This window comes from Rhinopithecus roxellana, chromosome 4 (assembly GCF_007565055.1).
Source record: "Rhinopithecus roxellana isolate Shanxi Qingling chromosome 4, ASM756505v1, whole genome shotgun sequence".
NCBI classification, from domain to species: domain Eukaryota; kingdom Metazoa; phylum Chordata; class Mammalia; order Primates; family Cercopithecidae; genus Rhinopithecus; species Rhinopithecus roxellana.
The window spans coordinates 176,134,366-176,159,889 of record NC_044552.1 but is presented as its reverse complement, the minus strand read 5'-3'; the positions used below and the strand labels follow the sequence as shown (position 1 = coordinate 176,159,889).

The following is a 25,524-nucleotide window of genomic DNA, read 5'->3' as shown; positions in this document are numbered from 1 at the left end:
ATCAAAGATCTTACCTGTCATCAACTTGACCTTGTTCTAGAAGACGCTGCCCATCAATAATGATTGAGTGCAAAATCTGCTGACGACTGAACATCTCGGCTTGAAACAACTACAATTTTAAAAAAAGAAGAACATACTTTAGAGTTCCTAATTTTAGTGACCGGTTCTCTGATAACTTTCCAAATATTCTAGTGTTAGCAAGACTCTGAAAGCTATCACCAGCTGAATCAGAAAATGTGTGAAATCCTGCAGTTTAGGAATCATTTATTTTAAAATTATCAATTAAGATACACTCAAAGATAAAGTTTAGTGTTTGGTTTACTAAAACTAGGTGACTAAAAGTAGAATTATATTTCTCTTCTTTCTTTCAAAAACACCTAATAAAGTAAGTTAACACACAATTTGTTTTCTGGTTTAATTTGTGTATAATATATGGTCCATATTCAAAACGTAGAGAATAGCTTAGGGCCTTTAAAGAAGTCAAAGAAAAAAAAATAGCCCAGTCTTTTTCTGTCTTTTAAAACTCACTGTTTTTAAGTTTCAGTCAGGTTAATAAATTTATTTCACTATTTAAAAAAACTCAACAGCAGGTCCTTCTAATTATTTCTACTGTTTTTAAAACAGCTTTATTGAGCAACAATTATATACCATACAGTTCACTCATTTAAAATGTTCAATTTAGTGGTGTTATTATATTTACAGACTTTAAAATCATTACCACAATCAATTTTAGAATTTTCATCACCCCAAAAAGAAAGTCCATCCTCATTAGCAATCATTCCCCATTTCCTCCCAATCCTCCAGCCTTTAGCAACCACTAATCTATTTTATGTCTCTATGGATTACTTATTCTGGACATTTCATATAAATGGAATCTTGCAATATGTAGTCTTTTGTGACTGGTTTCTTCCCCTTGGCATAATGTTTCCAAGGTTCATACATGTTGCAACATACATCAGTACTTTATTCCTTTTCATTGTGAATAGTATTCTATTACATAGACATATCACATTTTATTTATCCATTTATCAGTTGATGGACATTTGGGTTGTTTCCACCTTTTGGCTATTATGACTAATGTTCCTATAAACAATGTAGTTATACAAGTTTTTGTGTGGACACATATTTTCACTCATCTTGAATATATACCTAGGATATACTGGGAATTGCTGGGTTATATGATTACGCTATTTAACTCTATGTAACTCTATATGGTAACTCTACGTTAACTGTTTTCCAAAGCAGCTTCACCATTTTACATTCCCACCAGCAATGTATTAGGGTTCCAGTTTCTTTACACCTTCACCAACATTTGCTATTTTTTCATTACAGTCATCCTTGTGGGAGTGAGACGCAATCTCATTGCTGTTTTTTTCTATTATTTCATCATCTGTCAACTCAATAAAACTGGATTTAAAAATACCTTAGATATCTTTAAATTCTCTATTTAAAAAATTCTGAATTGTTTTTCTTTTCTCTTAGGTAAGACTTATCTCTTCGTGTGCATATAATTCATAAACACACAGACCAACTTAGTTACACCAGTAAACAGCAACATAAGGACTAACAGTGGGCAAATTTATTAATTTACTTTTTGTATATAGTTCTTCTCCCTCTTTGTTTATTAAGAAATAATTATAATGCAATTTAATCAAGAGGTACACCTGGAGAGACATTTGATGGATTGATTTCCTGGTATAAAATTCATATATGCTCTTTGAAGATCACAACATTTTTAAAGACTTTTGATCAAAGCATAGTCTCTTAAGCAATTGACCTTGGCAATATTAAAGTAGTCTCTAACCCAGCTGAAAATTTTCTAACGATCTATACACTTTCCACCAACTTTGCCTGTCTTGAGTAAGTAACCTTTAACCACAACTCTGGCATTATACTTTACAAGGAACTGAAGGCTGACATGTGCTTATACCCAATCAGAGCAGCAAATAGGACTACATTGTTATAGTTAAGTTATCAAAACCTCAAGCTTAAGAAAGAAGGCAAAATGATGCATGTATTTGGACACTCAGGGCAAAGGGCATGATTTTAATTCTCTCACACAGCATTTTATAGCATCTTCCAAGGGCCTACAAATTTCTTCTTACCCTCAAATCTACTGATACAACTTACCTCATGTGCTCTCTGCTGTTCCAAAAGATGCTGATAATTTCCTGAAATCTCTACTGCTAACTTTTGTTCTGTCTGAACTAGGAACTCCATCCATGTTTCACATTTTTCCAAGAAAGTCTGATGTTGTAGCAAAAATGACTGCAACTTGCTGAAAGAACAAAGGGCAAAGAACAATGGTTATTTTGCTGCTTATTCTTATATCTCTAGCATATAAAACTAGATTAAATAATCTCTGTGCCCAATTCTCATTGGACTACCACAAAGCTTTCATGTTAGGTGGTAAAATTTTTTTTAAAAATGAAGAAAGAGGCCGGTTATGGTGGCTCATGCCTGCAATCCCAGCACTTTGGGAGGCCGAGGAGCGCAGATCACCTGAGGTCAGGAGTTCAAGACCAGCCTGGTCAACATGGTGAAACCCCATCTCTACTAAAAATACAAAAATTAGCCGGGTGCAGTGGCGCATGCCTGTAATCCCAGCTACTTGGGATGCTGAGACAGGAGAATTGCTTAAACCCGGGAGGCGGATGATGCATTGAGTCGAGGTTGCGCCTTTGCACTCCAGCCTGGGTGACAAGAGTGAAACTCCATCACAAAAAAAAAAAGAAGAAGAAAGACAGTTGAAAAAATGTAAAGTTTAAAATGTACCTTTTTAAAATGATAAAAGTTATGTATATACTTTTAATATATTCTTACTTAAAAGAGTTTTCTGATTAAAGTGCTGTTCAGTACATTAAACATAAGAAATGACTTTACAATTTGAATTTCCCACTTTTAGTTCAAATTTTGTCAGTGTTATGGGAAAGATCAGAATTTAGAAACATACACAAGTCATGGGCTTATAGTCTATTGACACATTGGTGCTATGGTGTGAACGTGTCCCTTTCATAATTCAGGTGATGAAACTTAATGGTGAATGCTCGTAGTATTCTGAGGCAGAGCCTTTACACGGTGATTAGGCCATGAGGACTCCTCTGTGAATGGGATTAAGGGTCTTATAAAAGAGGATTCACACAGCATTCAGCACCATTACCCTTCTGCCTTTCACTGTGTGAGGACACAGTAACCCTCCCCTCCCAAGGATGCAGCAAAAAGGTGCCCTCTTGAAAGCAGAGAGCAGCCCTCACCAGACAACTGAATCTGCTAGCACCTTGACAGCAGACTTCCCAGTCTCCAGAACTGTGAGACTGTTAAACATTTCTGTTCTTTATAAATTACGCATTCTGTGGTATTTTGACATAGCAGCACAAACCAGACTAAGACGACTGGAGCAACCAAGACACCTCTTGTTTACTCTACCTGAATCTTTCTGTAGTCTGAGAGGAGATCAGAGACCAACGGCGGTTCAGATTCTGCATCCTTTTGATTTCCTTATCATTCAAGGGTAATCTATATCCAAGCTCATTTAGACGGTCTAAATCTGGAGCCATGCTGCTGAATTTTAACATCTGTCCCTAGAAGGAAGATTTAAAAGTAGGTTTAGCACCACGGTCAAAAAATGCAAAGCTTTTTCAAAGCGCACAGTGAATTTCTGATTTCAGGAAGTAGCTGGTCTTCGGTCTATTGGGCTCTGCATTTCTAGGCCACTTACTTACAATCTCTAGCGGTACAAATAGCAAAAAGAAGAATCTCCTATTCAGTCTAAACTGCTGCTGCTATTGCTACTCAAGCTACTCATTATCCTTTATTGACTACTTACATGTATTATATTATTTACTTGATATATTATTTACTTGTATGGATTATACATGCAAGTATATTATTTACTTTATTTACATGTATTCTATTATTTACTTGATTTTTATTACATATATTATATTACATATACTATTTACTTGATTTATTTACTCATGTAATTATATTACATGTATCATATTATTTTCTTGATTTATTTACTCATACATAATTCTTGATAGAACTGCTTAAGGATGAAAATTATGCTGATAAGTAAAAGGCCTTACTTTTTACCATTTATGTTTAATTTGTTCATGTTAATTTCCTCCTTTATTATTCACAACTAATAAAAGTTGTGACAGCGATAGCTAACTTTTATTGAGCATTTACTGTGAATCAAGCATTGTTAAGAGCTTTACAAGTAGTAACTCATTTTATCCTCAAAACGATCACTTGAGGTAAGTCATGCTGCTTATTCCCTCTTCACAAGGGAGGAAAGGGAGGCACAGAAACTAAGTAAATTGCTCCAGACCACCCAGCTAGTAAATGGAAGAGGGTAAACGAACCTCCTTGGGTTCTTGCTAGAGAAAATAAAATTTCACTTGAGCTATGAAGTGACCACACACTGCCGTAAGAGCTCCAGTTTTAGATCTCTGACCCCCAACCCCACAGCTGGTGAGACTTAACCAAAAGGCAATCTATTCTTTTAGCTCTCTTCTCTCCCTTCAAACACAGGACAACCTTGTTGGTTCTGGTTTCCCCATGGGTGTTCTTATCTCCATCTAGGAAATTGGTTACAGGAAGGAAAAAATGTCAGGCCACCTTTGGCTATGTGTGTGTTTTCTCTTGGCATGTTCTGCAAAAGACTCATGCTTTCTGAAGAAAGAATAAATCTCAAGTATTGAAACCAAAATATAACTATAAAATGGCATAATTTCCATGGGTAGACATTAGCAATGGACAAAATAGCCATGACACAGTCCTTCCCCTCATGGCACTTACAGGGAGTAAGATACTATTCTAGTAGTCGAAAGTGCAACAGTAGTCCCCTACTCACAGGAGTGTAATTAAATGAGGTGATACAGCATGGAAGAAAAACAACAGTGTGCTATGAAAACGTGTTACTGGGGGGCCTGGCCCTGGACAGATAGTGGAGACTTTCCTAAGAGAGTGACATTGAACAAAATTACCAGGACTTTACTCTTTTTAGTGAGGAGTAAGCTGATGAGGACAAGAAAACAAATCCAGAGAGAGGAAATATCACATGCACAGATGTTGGGGAGCACAGTGGTGCTGGAGTGGCTGGAGGGGAGATGGACTATGGCACAGCAGAGTAAGATCCTTAGGAAAGGTGGGACCAGGATGCCGCCTTGAGAAGCCATATGGTCTTTTCCCTAAGAGCAGTGGGAACCCTTGAGGGTTTTAACCAAGGGAATAACACAAGAAAATTTTCATGTCTGTTGTACTATTTTGCTTACTTGATTGAATGTTTAAAATCATTCACAATTGGCAGGGCACAGTGGCTCATGCATGTAATCCCAGCACTTTGGGAGGCCAAGGCTGGCGAATCACAAGGTCAGGATTTTGAGACCAGATTGGTCAACATAGTGAACCCCCCATCTCTACTAAAAATACAAAAAGTAGCTGGGCATGGTGGCACGTGCCTGTAGTTCCAGCTATTTGGGAGGCTGAGGCAGGAGAATTGCTTGAAACTGGGAGGCGGAGGTTGCAGTGAGCTGAGATCACGCCACTGCACTCCAGCCTGGGCAACAGAGCAAGACTCCATCTCAAAAAAAAAAAAAAAAAAATCACAATTAAGTAAAATATTTTGTTTTTTCTTTTTAAAAATTATTAAATTAGGCCAGGTGTGGTGGCTCATGCCTGTAATCCCAACACTTTGGGAGGCCAAGGTGGGCAGATCACGAGGTCAGGAGATCAAGATCATCCTGGCTAACACGATGAAACCTCATCTCTACTAAAAATACAAAAAAATTAGCTGGGCGTGGTGGCAGGCGCCTGTAGTCCCAGCTACTGGGGAGGCTGAGGCAGGAGAATGGTGTGAACCTGAGAGGCGGAGTTTGCAGTGAGAAGAGATCGTGTCACTGCACTCCAGCCTGAGCGACAGAGCAAGGCTCTGTGTCAAAAAAAAAAAGTATTAAATTATTTTTAATGGACAAATTATCATATATATTTATGGAGTATGATATGATGTTTTCACACAATGTAGAATGATTAAATCAAGCTAATTAAGTAAAATCCTTAAAAAGAAAACAAAAAGGTCATTCTGACAGCCAGGAGGAGGGGAGGTTGGGTGGGTGGATGCAGATCTGTGGGAAGCGGCTGTAGGGTCTCAGAGAGATAGGAGTAGCTTGAGTTAGGAGTAGATGACGTTAGAAACAGAGAGGAGAGGTTCAAAAGTTAATAGAGAGGTGATGGACTGGGCACAGGAACATGGAGAGGGCCCAGCAGTGGGAGGGAGGAGTGAGGTGGTTTCCAGCGGTGGAAAGAGGGAGGAGTGAGCTGGTTTCCAGGAGTGAGCTGGGAAATCAGCCTGTGCCCACTGCCAGCACACAGTCCACTGTTTGCCATAGCAAGTCTCACTGGGAGCTCACTTGAAAGAAAGAGTGGGTCTACATCAGTTTTTAGTTTCCCCTAAGATTTTGAAAACAGAGCTGGGCGTGGTTGCTCATGCCTGTAATTCCAGCATTTTGGGAGGCCTGACCTCAGGTGATCAGTTCAAGACCAGCGAAACCTCATCTCTACCAAAAATATAAAAATTAGCCAGGCGTGGTGGTGTGCCCCTGTAATCCCAGCTACTCGGGAGGCTGAGGCAGGAGAATCGCCTGAACCCGGAAAGTGGAGGTTGCAGTGAGCCGAGATCATGCCACTGCACTCCAGCCTGGGCAACAGAGTGAGACGCCATCTCAAAAAAAAAAAAAAAAAAAAAAAAATTTTTGAAGACAGATGGTAAAAGATCTGGGACTCAGATTAACACACTTACCTTAAGTTCTTCCATCCTTTCCTGGATTGTGGAGAGGTCAGATGAATGGCTAGGGTCCTGCCCTTGTAGTATTTCTTCAGCTTCCACTATCCAGGCCTCTAGAGCTTCTAAACTCTTGGCAAAGGTTTCATAATCAAGAACTCCAGCCTTTTATTCCACAAAAGAAATTGATATTTTAGTAAAAAAAAAAAAAAAAAAAAAAATGGTATTTTAATAAAGTCTAGTAAAAGGGCAAGTGGATATTAAAATTATTTGTCATATTCTTGTATCAAATTGCCATTCTCAAGACATCATTCCTACTGAAAAAACAAAGCTATAACAATTTAAATCTTCTTTATGTAATTTTTCTAAAAACTAGAATTATTTCTATGCACCATAAGTGAATAATAATCAAAATTATTCTTTAAATACTTGATCAAACAACAGGTCTGAAAAATCTTCTGATTCTTGTAATAGTCTAAGTTAAATAAACATGAATATTCATATTAAAGCCGCTTAGTGTTTATTAATTGAACAGACCATGGTGGCAGGCATTGGTTTAGGGACTTGCATCTTAAACCGATTTTTAAATTATTTTGCAGAGAACAGCGCAAAACTTCCACCTTCATCGTCCCCACCAGAATTTCCAAGTTTGTTTACTTGTTTTTTTCTTTAGTCTTGAAGGAGGTATTGTTGCAACGATGAGGAATTCTTTTTCTGTATTTGTGCCCAGATATTAGAGAACACCCAATTTATAGAAGATACTAAACAGGAGTTCTGTACCTGTAACGAAGTCTGCTGTTTGCAGAGAGCCTGCTCTAGGGCACACAAGTGTTGACTCAAAGAGAGTTGATCCAATTGAATAGCTGATGCTGCTGAAGCATCCACTTGTTGCTTCAGTTGCTCTCCCAGCTCATGGAGAACAAAGAGGGAGTCTTTAACTGTACCCAGTCCTTTGAGAAGGTCCTATAAAAGGTGAAAATATGCCCACTCTGAAGCATGTTTATACTCCTTATCATAAACAGCAATTGGCAAAGGGCTATACATCTAGAAACACACAATTCCTACTGGTCAAATTATTATGCTAAATAACCTTCACCTGTGGAAAAATGATCAAGCACTGCAATTTTTAAAAATGCTATGTATACATATTAATATTTTAAACATACATTATATATATGTAACCTATGGATATATATATATGTAATTACTCTTTTGTTAGTAAAAGCTATGTTGGTTCATTATAGGACCTTGGGGAAATGCAGAAAAACATACATAAACAAGACAAGAAAAACATGATCCAAGAGTAGAGCCAATAACTGGAAATATTTTGGCAGTTTTTTTCCCGCCTCTACATAATTCATGTCAAATTGAAAACAAAATGTTATATTTTTCCTTTTTCTATTATTATTATACACACCAGGAATTTGTCAGTGGTATCTTCTATATGTGTGGCCATGTTATTGCAAGTATAACAACCTCCTATCTCAGTAGGGTGCAGAACACAGTGATGATTTTGGTGAGCAGGGGGTAAGAGTAGCCTGTATTCCCATTCTTTTCCATGGCATCTCTTTGCCTCCACTTTCTGTGGGACCCTCTTACAGTTTAAAAAAATATGAGCCAATGGAAATTCCCTATTTCTGCTTTCTATCCTATCATTGAGAGATGACAAGTGACTGCTTCTTCTACTTGTTGCTGGAATCCCACCCAGTCATGCTATGCCTAGGCAGTGACTTCTGTGAGAGAAAGAAAAACAAACGGCTCCTTAAGCTTGATGCAGACAACAGACAACGTATATTTCAATTCAGGAGTATTGAAAATGACAGTTCTTGTATATATAAATTATATGGATGAAAAAAGTACTGTATTATCTTTATTTTAAAATATCCATCTTTAGCTTTAAAGTGATTATTCAGGTTGAAAATATTAGACTAGGTTAAACTTTTATTTATGTAGTTTTTATAGCTTGCCTAATTCTAATAAACTGATTTGGAAAAGTTTATTAAAAGATCCTTGTAACAAGCTCTTAAAAATAAAGACAAATAAGGACAAATAGTAAGAGCCATGTAATGTTTGAAACAAGAGAAGGGCTGTTCCTTAAACCCTTAAGTAGGTTATTGGCAGCTATAATGAAAAAGATAATTATTAAAAAGCTATTAAAAGAAGTATAACAGTAAATCAGGAGAGAAAGACTTCTTTCTACCATTAATATCTTAGATGAAACTATTGTGTAGATGCTTACCTAGGAGATAATGAATGTAAATGGACAAGATCTGGAACAGAAGATTTTTTAAAGATAGAACATTATTCCCCATATGGTCATGTCTTATACTGACCATCCCAGAAAACACAGAGAGCCTCAACTTTTCACATTGACTAAATTCCACTAGGAAAAATAGAAAACTACTCATTTTAAAAAATAAAACAATGGGAGGAGACCTCTTAGTCTGATGCATATGCACCTGTGTTCTGAAAATCAGGCAGGCTCTTTGATCCTAAGACAATTATTTTTGGATAACTGTCTCATATAGAGAAACATACCAAAGCTTACAGAGACCAAAAGCTAAACTTGGGCAGTCTAAGAAGGGCATATTGGGAAAACAAGATAGCTCCTGAACATACGTTGCAATCTTGAATCCATGTAGCAACCTCATCATCGGCGATGTCCTTGTTTGTGGCTGCCTTCAACAGCTCATTGGTTCGATCCTCCTGCTGCTGAACCGACGAAGCACACTGTTTCGAGTAGTCCTTGTATCTTTGCCAAAGCTGAAGTAGGGCCTTGCTGGAGTGTAGCTGTTCAGCAATCTCTTCCAGCAAGTTATTCCATCTGGAAATAATAATCAACACTCATGAGCAGATTACCACCTCTCACCAAATGTTGATATTTGCTATTTTATTTTTCATGATCCTGGTTCATGTGAATATAGACATACTCATTTCTAGTTAACATAATAAAAATTACTGTTTCATATTCATAGTGTCAGGGTAGGTAATGAGGATGATGGCAATCTTTGGGTGTACAGTACTTCTAATTCTTTCTAAATCTCTTCACTACATTTATTTATCCTTAAATTCATGTTGTGAAAGAGAATTTTAAAGGACAGAATCTATGTAGCTCAAATTCAAAATGTCATTAAGTTTTAATTATATCATTATTTATAATAAGGCTGTGATATAAATAGTGTATAAAATTAACATACTCCATACCTCATGTTGACTTCTTTCAGTGTATTGGTAAGAGTTTCTGTCACAGGCGGGTGGCACTCTTTCAATAATTGGTTGGTAATAGAACCAAATTTCTGTAAGCTCCTTTCCTGTTTTTCTAGATCATCTTGGAGATTCTGCCCAAAGAAAAAGACCCACCGATGACACAACAGGATCTAAATTTTAATAAGCAAGTTTAAAAGGAATTTGTATATGTTTTCATAAATATGCATATATACATGTATAAACCAGGCATGACTTAGCATCAATGCTTTATCAGCTTTCTTTAGATAATCATTTATTCTCTTTTTTAGGATTTTGTTATTTTGACTATGAGAAGAGGTTATTAGCAATGAAGCCTTCTTCTATTGGCATTTGGATTCTGCTGGAAAAGCTCACATAGGGCTCCCTTGTCCATTGTCTGGTAGGAAGCTGCCAGAGATGGTAAATTCCTCTTCAAAGGGTTTAATTGTACAATGTTTTGTCCTTGGTTCAGAGGCCCACCTCCTTGTAATTTCTTGTTTCTGGCCTGCGAGCAACCCTCCCACTCTTGTTGTGTCCTGACTTGGCCAGACATGTCCAAACATGCCATGTGCTGTAACACAGGGACCACTTCTACCCCCTCCCTCCCTTGCGAATCACACATTTACCCTAATTGGAGAAGTTTAAGTCTTAGCCAGTCAGGGTCATTTTAGATTATGTGGTTCAACCCTAGCCAACAGGGGAAGGATGCAGGGATCGGGACTGCATTAGGGATAAAAACTCCTTCTCTCCTTTGTTCAGTGTGCTCTTGCAGTGGCCAGAAGTGTGAGTGGCACCCTTCTGCAGAAGTAAATTTGCCTTGCTGAGAAATCCTTTGTTTAGGTGCTCGTTTTCCTTGCTACGCCAAGCTCTTGTTTCTAATAAAGTCATGACAATGGTGTACGTAATGTGCTATCTGCCAAACTGTGGATCTCTTTGGCACTCAAAGCCAAAGTCATGTGTCTATTTTATTGCACACCTAGAGTGCTTCTACCACAAACTCCCGAAGATGAAGACTAACAAGGCACAGCTTTGGCAAGTTTTATCTCTGGGTGTTCTTCCTTGCCAAGAATTATTTTTAATTAAAAAAATGATTTTCAATTGACAAATAATAATTGTATGTATTTGTAGGGTACTATATGATGTTTTGATATATGTTTATACTGTGGAATGAATAAATTAAGCTAATTAACATATCATTACCTCAAATACATTCCATTTTTGTCTAGCAAAGTTGAACTCATAGAAGTAGAGTAGAATGGTAGTTACCAGGGCATGGGATAAGGAATTAGATGGGGAAAAGAAAGATGTTGATCAAAAGGAACACAGTTTCAGCTAGACAGAGAGGGATAAGCTTTAGTGATCCACTGTACAGAATGGAGACTATAATTAATAATAATGCATTGTATATGTCAAGATTGTTTAAAGCAAAGAATATTTATCAGACAGATTTGGCATCTTCCACCAAGCCTATCTAAATAGTCTTCTACCAAGGACCAGTAAGGGAACGGAAAGAAAGTTGCTTCCCTGGAAATACTGCTGAGGTGACAGACTCAGTTCTTTAAAAAACTCCACAGGTGAAGTAGGCTACAAAACTCGAGTATCATTTAACATCAATATCTGATTACCCTCAAATGAAAACAGTCAAGGAAAAGACACTTAATCCTTTCATGTCTTAAGACAGCTCTTGCAAGTATTAAACATACGTTAAATTAAAAAGCATTTCTAACCTCCTCAATGTTATAAGATGTGCTTTTAAATTTACCATCCTCATAAGAAGTTTTAGTGACCTTTAACAACAATTGAAGGGTTAAGAAATTATATAAACAAATTTGTCCTCCCTCCCACCCTATCCTAAAAAATATATTTCCTTAAGAAAGTTATATCTATCTCACATATTTGCACACACTCCTGAGACAGGAGAGAGTGCTATGCTGCAGACAAACATCAGGGATATCATTATAGATGGACACAATGACAAAGGACCCACAGGAAACCAAGCAGTAAGTGCTAGAAAGGAAGATTCTGTGGACACGCTGGATAGGCCACTGATATTTTACCGAATGGAAGCAATTGGATGGTTTAAACATTTACCACTTTTGTCATTTTTCTCTTTGTTTTCTTTTGAACATTCCTTGGAATATGTTTGGAGATGCAGGATAAGAAGAGAAAAGGAAAACAAAAGGCAGCAACAATGAATCAAGGAGGTTGAGTTGGCCATAAAATCATTGTATAAAAGACAATGTGAATATTTTTTACAACAGGATATTGGAAATCATTTAGTTATATACCAGCTAATCCAGAATTTGGCACACACAGACAAGTTTGCTTAAGTAACAATAACACAGGTAAAATTAATTTTAAAGATCTTAAAAAATAATTAAGTGTAAACAACATATGGCAATTTTTCAGGATGATGTCTCCATTTTTTTCAGTTTTCTGAAATTAAAAAGAATGTTAAGGATGTGTTAAATTAATTCCTTACCTGAAGATTGTCCACCTGAACTTGCACAGCTTCTAAGGAGCCAGTCAGCAGACGGAATCGGGAAAGAGAGTATCTGGCCTCCATGAGGTAACTGTTTATCTTGTCAAAGGCCACTTTGTGATTACTCCATTGGTCAAGCACTGATTTCAACAGTATCTTTAATTGTCCAACCTTTTGAAAAAGACAAACATTGCTTATTGCTTATAATTTCATAATATCTGGAATGATAGAATATATATTCAATTGATGGGAAAATATTAACATCTAAGAACTTCATCAGGGTTTCAGGTATCATAAACAAACAAAACTTAAAAGAAAAATATTTCAAAGGTAAAATGTATCAACTTTGAAATTTATGCCTTTCACACTTTTAAACACTCAGTTCTAAGTGGAAATGCTTAAAAGGGTAACATATATATATATATATATATATACACACACACACACACATATGTGTGTATATATATATTTTTAAGTCATAAGAGGTTGATACTTTTAATAAAACAGTTTAAGAATTGTATTAAATGAGTGTTTCAAATGCATTAACTCATATAATCCTCACAACATCTTATGTCTCAGATAGGATAATCATTATCCCCATTTTATAGATGAGGACACTGAGACACTAAGGGGTAATGAAAATTAGCCAAGATTACACTGTTAGAATGTGAGAGATTTCAATTTCAATCCAGGTAGTCAGGTCCCCGAAAGTGAAATATATCTATAGCTACATCAATACCTATATCTATCTCACATGTGTGTACACACACACACACACACTCAGATAAATATCTTAAGACAAAACATCTAAGATACTCCTTCTTTATACTTATTTATCTCTATCAGAAAAGTGTTTAGTTTGGTCTGTATCACTTAGATACAGATATCCATTTTGTATATCCTTTCCTAGGCTGGAGACAGACGTTTGAGAATGATCTATCGCCATGGGAATGGATGAGATCATTAAGAGAGTAATGTTTAAAATAAAGGCTTATTCTAGAAAACACCAGAAACTAGACTTAAAAAAAAAAAAAAAAAAAAAAAAAAAAAAGAGGATAACGAAGCAGCCTTAAAAGTACAAAGAGATAATGTATAGATTTGATTATTTCCTCCGTTACTTTAGGAAAAACAAAACCCCGAGTTTGGACAGAGCTGGCAAACACTGTCCTGGAGCTGGCTTTCGGCAAGCAATATTACCATGTGATCTAAATTCGCCCAGGTTTGGCCGAGCTCTTGCAGTGTGCTCATGACAATGCCAGAGACGTCTTCTTTCTTGTTCTGAATCAAAGCAAGTCCATTCTGCTCAATTTTCTCTACTTCTTTTTCTTTTGCTTTAATCAAATCTTCCAGATCCTGAAAGATTTAAAAAATAGTCACTTTAAATTGTTCTATTATGGAACTCTGGGGTGCACTGAAATTGAGCCATTATAGTTTCATGTCCTAAAAACCTTTTACTAATCCAAAAAGCTTATCTCTTTCAGAAGAGGCACTCCACAGAAGTACTTCTTCCTATGCTCAAATGCAAAAAAAGTCATCTTTTTACACATGGCAAATCAGCATAACTTTAAAAAAGTAAAATTTGATAATCTACCAGATAAGGAAATGGTACTATGTAATTTTCTCAAGAGGCTGTGAGGAAAGAAATACATGTCAGAAACTGTAATGTTATTTATATTATTAAGTTCATATATGTTGGTATTCAAAAAGTTACGCTGCCTACCCCATAGGAAGAAATGTGATCAAATGTGGTATTCTGGGTCCTAGTATCTGAGATTTAGTCACATTTCTACTACTATAAAGCTGTGACACTTTGGGTAGGTGAGAAATTTCTACTGGGTCTCAGTTTCTTCAGATGGGAAATCAGAAGACTGATTTCAGATGGGAAAAGATCATCTGTATGATCCTCTCTCTCTAAAATACCCTGAATTCTACATGATTCTGAAAGATTTCAGGCTTCTTTGATGAATCAAATCCTCATTTTCTTTGGGATATGCATTCATAATTGTCAGTATAAAATGTTCAAGAACGAAAAGCAAAATGAAGAAAAGATCTGGAGCTCATATTGAACCTGTATCATAACCCTAATTTCTATTTTAATGCCATCCGAAAATTTGAGAAGCTCAGTGAAGCAGGCTGAGACTGCTATCAGCATTTTATAAATAAATAAATTGAAGATCAAGTCATCTGACGTGTCTTGGGTAAAAGAGCTGGTGAGGGCTGGAGTGGGGATTAGAACCCAGTCTTTGGAGCCTATGGACTCCCAGCCTGATACCAGAAGGGAGTCGGCTGAACCTCAAACTGTGGAGGGAATATAAATCCCATGTTGGGGTGGCATGAAAAGTCAGGCATTAAGGCATGGTTACAGTCCCATATTCAGAAGTATGAATAGATTTGTAGTTCTTGGAGATTAGAATGGAGAAAATTCCCAAACACTGTAACTTTGGATAACACCTCAATTGTATAAAAAATATTTTTTATACCCCCTCATGATCCATACATAGGTAATAAGATTGAAATTGAGCAGTGCTGCTGCTAAGGTGTTAATGAGGAGTCCAGTCTCTGTTATATTAATTTCAAATGTCATGTCTCCTTAAAAATAATTTTTGCTTCTTTTATTTCTGTTTCTATTGTGGTTCAACTTGGTAATCTCTCTCTATCTAATTTTAAAAATAGAAATAATAACACATTTTCTGCTTACTCCAAAGGGATAAAATTAGATAAATATATACAAAATATATTTTAAGCTGTCAAAAAGTAGCTAAATGTAAGATATTATTATGTTTAGCCATTTGGCAATGTGCCATGCTTCAGTGCGAATTTATTTATTTTTCTCTACTGAGTTATCATGAAGCTATTTTTGTTTTGGCTAATTAGTTAGAAACTCACGCATTTGGCAGCTTAAAGTGATCATTTTTGTTTTTCATATTGTTCTCTTATTTCCACTCTATAATTTTGTCACTATTTTGACAGCTTTGATAATTACCAGAGAATAAATATAGTGATTACTGGGGTTACAGGTCCTTCGTGTAGTACAGAAAATATAATTAATTTACTATTTAGAACTTTTCTATTTCTGTAAAGAGATTAAAAGACCAGAAACAATCCTTCCAATATGTCTTTAATATGATTTCAAAATTCAACCATTACAAATTGAGTTTCTATGGAAACCATAGAAATTGAGTTTCTAATTCAATTCTATGATGCTAACTTTTTCTCACTGAGGAATATTAAATGAATGTTCCATTGCTTAGAAACTATTTCTAAAATGCCCTGCACATGTATGTTGGTATAAGAGCAAAACCCACAAGGGAAACAGGGCTGAAATATATATTATGTAAAAAATAAAGGTGTGTTTCCCTTGCTTTCATTAATAATTAAAAGATGATTCTGTTTTTGATCAAAAACGGGAAAGGCCAAACCTACCATTTTTAAAAGCAATAAAACATTCCTAACTTGGGTTAATTCATAAATATCAGTTTTATGTTGGTTTAAATTAATAAATCACCTATTAAAGACTGGGAAAATACTCAAGATTTTTAAAACAAAATAAAACTGGAATCCAGTCACCAATTTAAGTATACTGGCTTGAATTGGGTCCAAAAAACAATTTCTCCAAAATGACAACTCTAACAAGACTTGTAGTATAGCCAAATAGAACCTTCCAGTTAGGCCACTGTGATCTATTTATATGTGATGTCCCAAAATAATTATATGGGCTACTTTCATTCTGTCTAAATGACTTTTCATTTGAAATCATGAATTAGTATCAGTACACAGTTCTTTAAACCACACTTTAAGCTTTTCCTCCTGACACTGTCTGACCTGACTCTCTGAAAGACTAAAACTTAGGTCCTACACTTGGTAAAACATGGTCTAGCTGCTGCTATATTTTCCAGATGGTAAGGTGTCTCCCTGTTAAATAGAAGACATGAACAGGAAAAGGAACAAAATGGAAAATGGCAAAAAAAGCAATGTTAAAGAGAAGAAAAAAATACTTAGAAAGAGAAAAAGAAAAGTATGGAAGAAAAGAATTGGAAAAAAAAAAAGAAAATGCAAATGATATTAATGTGGTATTTCAGTCTTTCAACAGCAAAGTTTATCACAACCATGCAACCAGAAGGCACCCACTTTGCTAATTCTAATACGCAGAATTACCTTTTAAATTCAATGGATATATTTTAACTTAGGAACTCAGCGAAAGTTATGACATTCTGTCCTCAAAAGTAAAGAGCTGAAATTCTGGATTATTTGTAGATTTTAGATTTTACGGCCTAAATCAGAAATACCATTGGCCTCTGGAAAATCGGAAATGCAATAAGACTAGTTGATGCATATTCTTCATCTTCAATCTTTAAGCACCCATTTTCTGACACGAGGCTTTTTATAATTAAATAAAAAACTATCATTATTTCAAGGTATTTCTTTACATGATATTTTTCTTTATCAATTTTATGCATTCTCAAAATTGTAATCCAGTAGCTGGGGAGCCAGCACTTCTCTTCCTTTTCAGAATCAAAAAGCTTTGATGAAGTGCTTAAATATACCTTTCTGTATATGTGTCCCAAACAGAAAACATGATGATTGGAAGAGAGATCATTACCAAAGTTCTTTCTTTTTGAAACCCAGAATAGAAAAATAAGACTTGCAGAGAGAAGCTTTTCTGTAGAATTACTTCACTGTTGAGTTTTCAATTGTTTTAGGAAACACTATAAGAGAACAGTCATAATCTGTAACATTATATGAACTCATGAATTATTTTCAAAAATCTTATTACAGCATTAACTGCAATAGCTCACTTTTCTTTTGGGTACACAAGAAGACCTGTGTGTCCCTGAGTCACTGGAAAACACTTGGAATGCTACTGCTTCACCTGAACTTTCAATCCTCATTCCTCAGAGTAGAACAAGCATACTCTGTGTACTTCCCCATGTGACAAAAGAGGAAGTAACATGGATATTTTCTATTAATTCATAATAGGATATTAATAATAATATAATAACAATTAATAGTTAGTAGGAAGTCCGCTGTGAAGTGCTTGCTCAGAGGAGGTGAACAGGAATCCAACCAAGCCTCTAGTGCTAACTTCCATTTATAGGACATACAGAGGAGAGAAGAAAAAATTAAACAATATCTTAAGGACATTCATAGGCCAATCCTGAACACGGCACCCATTGACAGTTTCTGCAACAGGTTATGGTCTTAAAAAAATATTCAAAATATTTAAGAGATCTAACAAGCAAATGTAGCGTATGGATATTGTCTGCATCCTTATTTTGAATAAGTTAATGTGAAAAAGACATTTTAAAGACAACTGAGGAAATAAGACTATGAGTTGAACATAAAATAATATTAGGAATTATTAAACTTTTGATGGTGATAATAATATGGATGCATTAAGAAAAATTCTAGTTTTCAAAGATATATATTGTAGCATGTAAGAATAAAGTGACATGATGTCTGGTATTTACTATGAAATCTATTTTAGAAAGAGAAATAATTTATGCAATTTTTTTTTTTTTTTGTAAACAGGGTCTTGATTTGTTACCCAGGCTGAAGTGCAATGGTGTAAACATGGCTTACTGCAGCCTTGATCTCCTGAATTCAAGCAATCCTCCCACCTCAGCCTGCTGAGTAGCTGGGACTAGAGGTATAGCACCACCACATCTGGCTGATTTTTGTAGCTTTTTGTAGAGAGAGGGTTTCACCATGTCACCCAGGTTGCAAATCTTGATAATTATTAAATGTGATGCTTGGTATATAGGGGTCACAGCATTTCTCTCTACTTATGAGTGTGTTTGAAAATTTTCATAATTTCAAATTTTTAAAAACAAGTGAAAAACTCTAATGTATTTTTTTATTTAAAAAAACCTATAAACTCACATAATCAGCAAAATTTGTTACTATATCCAACTTTAAAAAAAATTTAACTTGCAACTCTCAAGGCCTACAAACACATTAGCATATGCCATGAAATTGTGAGATGGTTCATGTTAGCCATCTGGACAAGTTACCTGACAGTCTTTCAGTGCATTCTGAACAGAAGCCTGATCTCCAATTCGATGCTGTTGTTTTAGTCTCTTTTCCTGGGTTTCAAACCATGTTTTCAGACATTGTACATTATTTTCATATTCTGACCAAGATTCCAATAACCCTTCCAACAGCTGGATCTGAACAAACACAATAAAATGAAATTTGCAACTTTATTTTAATAAAATCAAATCATTGGCAGGCTAATTATTCCAGCCAGCATTTTCTCCAAATTAAGAATGCTTAAAATACAGTTCATTGTATACATGATTTAAAACAGGGGTGTCTAATCTTTTGGCTTCCCTGGGCGATACTGGAAGAAGAATTGTCTTGCGCCACACATAAAATAAACGAACACTAACAATAGCCAATGATCAAAAAAAAAAAAAATTGTAAAAGAAATCTCATAATGTTTTAAGAAAGTTTACGAATTTGTGTTGGGCTGCATTCAAAACCGTCCTGGGCCGCATGCAGCCCGCGGGCTGGACAAGCTTGATTTAATAAATGAATTTCATAAAGTATGAATCAATGACTATTATTGGGAAGCAATAAAGGACTAAAGTCAACTTGAACCAAAGGCAAAATAAATCAAGAGGCATCTTTAGAAAACTGAAACATCATGAAATATACAAAGAGCACAGAGTGTAAAAGAGAAAATCATCAACAGGTTAAAGAAAGTCTAGGGTGATTAACCTTCAGCAGTATTATTGGAAGCGTTCTTTGCCCAGTATAGCCACACTACTCGTGAACTCAGTCTTCCTTACAGAGTGTGCCTGTTCTTGGGGTTTTCATGTAAATCTGGACGGTGGCAAGCCAATGGCTTACCTTCTCAGTTACTAGACCTTGCAGAATTTGCCAACTTTTATTCATTGCTCCAAGTTGCTCAGCAAAATCAGTCTTATCACTACGTTTACTTTCCACATCCTGACTGCTGATTTGTAGCACAGACTGGTTCACAAAATCCACTGTCAGCTGTTTACAGTTAATGTCTATCTTAAAACCCTAAAAAAAAGAGGAGAAAATAAGATTATACAATAAATGTCTCATTATTTTTCCATGAGTTGGAAAGCCTTAAGTAACCTCAATATTAATATTATCACTTCCATAACTCAGCTAAAATGGCACAATTTGTCTGTATTCACACAACTCATTATTTTTGGAAGCTGAATATATATATTTGTATATGTTTATATGAACATAAACACAGAAATACATGTGTGTGTGTGTGTGTGTGTGTGTATATTTTTTTTTAGGTAGAAGATTTAGAACTAGATAAATTATATAACCTCACTATAAAATATTTATAAATTTATTTTTATAATTTTCTGCAATTCTGTTATCTTAATAACATAAAATTATTCAAAATCATTCCTAGTACTAGATATTTCTTCTTATTTCTATAACTGATAATGCATTTTTCTTGCTCTTGAATTCCTATCTGGTCACTGTGTAGGAAACATACATTCCAAGACTTGATAACTATAATTTGAATTTTTTAGTTCTTTCAAATAAAATGGTCTCAACATACGAAAAGTTAAAAACAACAAATTTTAGTTACCTTATATTTCTGAAGGTATTCATGAATTGCCTTGTAACCTATGGAATTTTTAATATTATCTTCATCCTTCTGAATAACATTTTCCATTAGAGAAATCCAACTCATGACTTCAGAAATGGCATGGCGGGAAGGCAGTTTATCCATCTGGAGCTTTCCAAGCCAGGGAGAGAACAAGTCCCAAGTGTTGAAATGGAAACCCCAACTTCTGCTAACTTAAAAACCCTCCAATAATTCTTAAAAATGTACCGAGAGAGATAACACTCCTTAATGACATTTGGAGATCTTATCCCTATTGAAAGCTTGAAGTCAAACATCAGGCAAATGCTGAACAATAATAGTCATTTTACGTTCACCTGACATCCAATACTATAAACATTGTATAAACATTAACTAATTAATCAAAACACCAGAAAGAAGAGAATATTATTCTTATTTTATAACTAGTTTTATGAGCTTAAAAAAACTTAACCATAAAACATGCAACAGATGTATTTTATTAATTATCTTGTAAAATCTCTGCATATTGACTCAGGAATGTTAAAAGAAGAAAGAAAAATACCACACTACAAGCTATCAGTTTCTAGATTTTTTGGCACTCTTATATTTATTCCTAAGAGCATAGCCAATTTCCTCAGTCCTTAGCTGATATACAGTACTTACAATTTGAAATCTTAACATATCACACATTTATGCATATGTGTATTATGATGATTTGGAGGAACAAAAGCAATCATTTAAAATCTTTGTATATCAACTTCTGTGTGGTGCTGAAAGATATAGCAATGAACGTGGGTTGGTTCCTGCCCTCTGGGGGCGCACAGCTGCTGCTTAGGAGAGATTAGGCATGTATATGAAACAGCTATCCTGCCTGAAACACAGTGATGAGTGTCAAAGAGAGATAAAGATAAAATGTTCTGGAATTTCAGGGGAGGTAGGTGTATTTTCAGATAAGAGGAGTATTTACATCTACTGAAAGCTAGTTGCTCTCCTATACATACGATTTTTTTTACATGTATTATGTTCTAAATCTTCATAACCACTCACTTTATGAGAAAAGTGTATGTAACTGTCCACATTTTATCCAGGAGAAAACAGAGTTTAAACAAAGTCAGACAAACATTCTAATACACATACCCACACCCACATACATACATGAAAGAAACCCTCAGAGGAAACGCCTTCGGGGCAGGGCTTTGTGGTGTAGTTTACTTTTTAAATTTTATTTATTTATTTATTTATTTTGGAGACGAGTCTCGCTGTCACCCAGGCTGGAGTGCAGTGGCGTGATCTCGGCTCACTCCAACATCTGCCTCCCCGGTTCAAACAATTCTGCCTCAGCCTCCCAAGTAGCTGGGACTACAGGCGCACACCGCCATGCCAGGCTAATTTTTTGTATTTTAGTAGAGACGGGGTTTCACTGTGTTGCCCAGGCTGGTCTCAAACTCCTGAGCTCAGGTAATCCGCCCTCCTCAGCCTCCCAAAGTGCTAGGATTACAGGCATCAGCCACTGCACCCGGCCTGAGTTCACTCTTAATATTAAAACAATGGGAGAGAGGAAGCCAGGTGTCTGGGACAAAGCTGATTTAAATTTGTGAGCAAAAGCAAAAAACGAATATATTTTTCCATGTCAAATAGCTTAAGTCAGTTATTTCCCACGAAAGCAATCTTTCTTTCTGTACCTGGTGGAGCTTCTCCTGGACGGCTGGGATATTGGTTAGCAGGTCAGTCCACTGGCTATCAATGTGTGACAGCTCAGAGCGCAGCGTGGCTGTGTCCACCTTTTTCAGTCGAAGGAGCTGATTTCCAGTACTCAGAACAGATGATTTCAGGGAAGATTTGGCATCCACTTCTTTAGAAAACTCCTGAAACAAGTAGCGATGTTCAAATTAGGGTTAAATAGCCAGACCATTCATTAAAAGCAAAGCCATCAATTTAGTGCATGAAACAATTTCCTTTACATCCTGGAGAGGGTTATACTGAACACTCAAAGAAAATGACAGCAGTACACCCTTGCCCTCGAATGAAAGCAAACTACGAAGCCCCTACTTGAAAACTACTCTGAAGAGGCAATGTTGAGTCATGGAGCCCTATTATTTTGCATAATTATGGAACACACATAGTTAACATTAATATATTTTCTATAGCTTAGTTTTTTAAGTATATTCACTGATGGTTGACTTCCTTCCTTCCTTTTTTTTTTTCTTTTTAGATGGAGTCGCTCGCTCTGTTGCCCAGGGTGGAGTGCAGTGGCGCAATCTCAGCTCGCTGCAACCTCTGCCTCCTGGGTTCAAGCGATTCTCCTGCCTCAGCCTCCTGAGTAGCTGGGATTACAGGCACACACCACCACGTCCAGCGAATATCTGTATTTTTCGTAGAGACGGGGTTTCACCATGTTGGTCAGGCTGGTCTCGAAGTCCTGACCTCGTGATCTGCCCGCCTTGGCCTCCCAAAGTGCTGGGATTACAGGCGTGAGCCACCATGCCTGGCCTGACTACTTTTCTACTGGTGCATGGGTTAGGCCTAACTTACAGGCCTGAATCAAATGCCTTAGATTCTTAGACTTACCAGGAAAGCATTTAGATGATCCCGGACCATTTCCAGCTCTTGTGGGACTGTCACAGATTGCTGAGTCCAAAATTCTAGCCTGTCTTTTGCAGATTGCAACCAGTGAATGAGATCTGCAGATTCACTTTGATATCTGTAAGCACATTACGGAGTCTATTAAGTAAACATTTCATCCCTATCTTCTGCTCACCTACATTACTCACCAATGCCAACAGTTTTAAAACAAGAGGTCTGAAGATTTAGAAGAAAAATGCATGAGGTTGGCACTCTGAAATTTTCTTAATACTGATACCTTTATCAAGCCTGTCTCTCTGGGTTTCCGCTTGCCTGTCTTTAAGCTGGGTATAAAAATATCTTTCCCTACTCCTTCACATTGATGCTACTTAGAAAATATCAGATGATGGTTACAAAAGGTCCTTTGAAATAAAGGCAGCTTAGACACAGACTAGGTCATTGTGTGAAAATCAATCCTCCACCCCGCTGAATGTTTCCCATTGCCTGTGAAAAGCTTCCACTTCTCAATCCACATTTTCTCTTTCTCTCCCTCTCAGGCTTTACTGTGATTTCTCAGACACAGTCATTAGGCAAGGGAGGGTGAAACTCAAAGGCAAGGTGCCTTATGCACCTGCCTCCCTGCTCACTTCTAATTATATGTTTATATGAGTATACAAGAATCCAAGTGGGGACTTTCTACTTACCTTTGTTTTTTTTTTTTTTTTTTTTTTTGAAACGGAGTTTCACTCTTGTTGCTCAGGCTGGAGTGCAATGGCGCAATCTTGGCTCACTGCAACCTCCCCTTCCCAGGTTCAAGTGATTCTCCTGTCTCAGCCTCCCAAGTAACTGGGGTTACAGGCATGCACCACCACGCCTGGCTAATTTTGTATTTTTAGTAGAGATGGGGTTTCTCCATGTTGGTCAGGCTGATCTCGAATTCCCGACCTCAGGGGATCTGCCCGCCTCAGTCTCCCAACGTGCTGGGATTACAGGTGTGAGCCACTGCGCCCGGCCTCTGCTTATCTTTATTTTCCAAACTATACAATAAGTTCCTAGAGGAGCCATGTCACTTTCAAGTGAATATCTACTTGCCTAATTTATTTATTTTTGAGACAGACTCTCGTTCTATTGCCCAGGCTGGAGTACAGTAGCATGATCATGGCTCACTGAAGCCTCGACCTCCCAGTCTGAAGCAATCCTCCCACTTCAGCCTCTCCAATAGCAGGGACCATAGGCATGTGCTACTATACCTAGTCCTTTTTTATTTTTTGCAGAGATTGGGGTCTTACTATGTTGCTCAGGCTGGTCTTGAACTGCTGGCCTTAAGCAATCCTCCTGCATTGGCCTCCCCAAGTAATGAGATTACAGGTTTGAGCCATCATCCCCCACCCCCACTAGCCTTATTAATACAATGTAGCACTTATCTGAAAATATACAAAACAGTCATTGTATTACCTGGTCCAGTGTTTCAATATTGTTTCCAATCTGTGAAGTTCCTTAGACACTTTGTTGGTGTTGCTTAGCCAGTGCTCTCCAAGTTGATTTAGTTGACTTTCTAGATCTGAGCAGCTGATGGATATCAGAAGTCGTTTGCCATCATCTAATACTTGATATAATTTGGGCTGGTATTCATTAAGGCTAGATTTTAAATGCTAAAATCATTGAAATTATTAGGTTACAAGTTTGGATATGCAATTTTTGTCTTTAAGAATTATAATTTCTCCAGTACCTACAATGTTCCCATTACCTGTTATTGGAACTTAAACTATACTCACTCAAGTAACACTGAAAACTTCAAGATGTTTCATCTATATTTAAGTATAGATGGTCTCCTTTTGTTGTTTATTATTATTATTTTGGTAGTGACTTTAGGTGGATTTAAAACTTTCAAATTATCATTATTATTTCAAGAATTGTGTGGCATCAGCATAAACTAATGCTTGGTGGAGGCTGAATCTTCAAAAAGATTTCTCATTAAAAAAAAGACTTTTAATAATGTCCAACTATAAATAACAGAAACATTATCTCCTTTCAATGCCAATAACTTGAAAGAAAAGTAAAGTACTAATAAAGTAATTGATCGCAAATTTGCTTACATTCTGTTAAAACTATTGGTAAGGTTCTAAAGGCAATGTGGCGGCTTGTAACACCAACCTGGTAGAGTGTTATGCGGTCAATAAGCCTGTCCTCGTTCTCCTCCACCAGACCCACGCTTGGGATGCTGCTTTCCACCACCTCCAGCTGTCTGCTAAGCTCCTGCTGGTCCTCATCCAGATGCGACCACGTCTAGAAACACAACACTTGTCTGTGAGCTAAAAAAAACCCTCATAGGGAAAGACATTCTTCCTTGTGTGCAAAATACGGGCTTGACAGATTCTCCTTAAAGTTACATCAGAGATGTTTGCATTGGGGCTTGCTTTGGGAAGCAAAAGATGGCTTTAAGGCAAGTAATCAAATGGTGACGCTTGAAAGCATTGTGAATGGGCTCTGGAATCTGCCACTAAGCCCCTTTATGGCCGTGAGTAAGATACTAAACTCTGTACCTCTTTTCCATATATTACAATGGCGATAATAACAGCTGTCTTCTCCATCATGAGGATTAAATGGAATAATGTGTGCAGTGTACCTTCTATCAGGTATGCACATTTTTTTTTTGAGACAGAGTCTCACTCTGTCACCCAGGCTGGAGTGCACTGGCACGATCTCAGCTCACTGCAAGATCTGCCTCCCAGGTTCACGCTGTTTTCCTGCCTCAGCCTCCAGAGTAGCTGGGACTACAGGCACCTGCCACCACACCCGGCTAGTTTTTTGTATTTTTTAGTAGAGACAGTGTTTCACCGTGTTAGCCAGGATGGTCTCGATTTCCTGACCTCGTGATCTGCCTGCCTT

At 36.7% G+C, this 25,524-nt stretch overlaps 1 protein-coding gene across 16 annotated transcripts in view; it reads right to left on the bottom strand.

The window, feature by feature from the left end:
• The window catches only part of SYNE1 (spectrin repeat containing nuclear envelope protein 1), a 546,282-nt gene that overhangs the window by 90,949 nt on the left and 429,809 nt on the right, over positions 1-25,524 (bottom strand). For all 16 annotated transcript variants that reach the window (XM_030928648.1, XM_030928649.1, XM_030928634.1 and 13 more), the window contains 16 exons: positions 24,790-24,921; positions 24,091-24,287; positions 22,642-22,774; positions 21,756-21,938; positions 20,077-20,226; positions 19,344-19,520; positions 18,503-18,658; positions 13,689-13,844; positions 12,492-12,662; positions 9,989-10,122; positions 9,404-9,608; positions 7,565-7,747; positions 6,803-6,949; positions 3,427-3,581; positions 2,131-2,278; positions 15-109 (listed from right to left, as the gene is read on the bottom strand). In XM_030928648.1, coding sequence (XP_030784508.1) covers positions 15-109; positions 2,131-2,278; positions 3,427-3,581; positions 6,803-6,949; positions 7,565-7,747; positions 9,404-9,608; positions 9,989-10,122; positions 12,492-12,662; positions 13,689-13,844; positions 18,503-18,658; positions 19,344-19,520; positions 20,077-20,226; positions 21,756-21,938; positions 22,642-22,774; positions 24,091-24,287; positions 24,790-24,921 — 2,522 coding nt within the window. The remainder of the gene's footprint in view (positions 1-14; positions 110-2,130; positions 2,279-3,426; positions 3,582-6,802; positions 6,950-7,564; positions 7,748-9,403; positions 9,609-9,988; positions 10,123-12,491; positions 12,663-13,688; positions 13,845-18,502; positions 18,659-19,343; positions 19,521-20,076; positions 20,227-21,755; positions 21,939-22,641; positions 22,775-24,090; positions 24,288-24,789; positions 24,922-25,524) is intronic.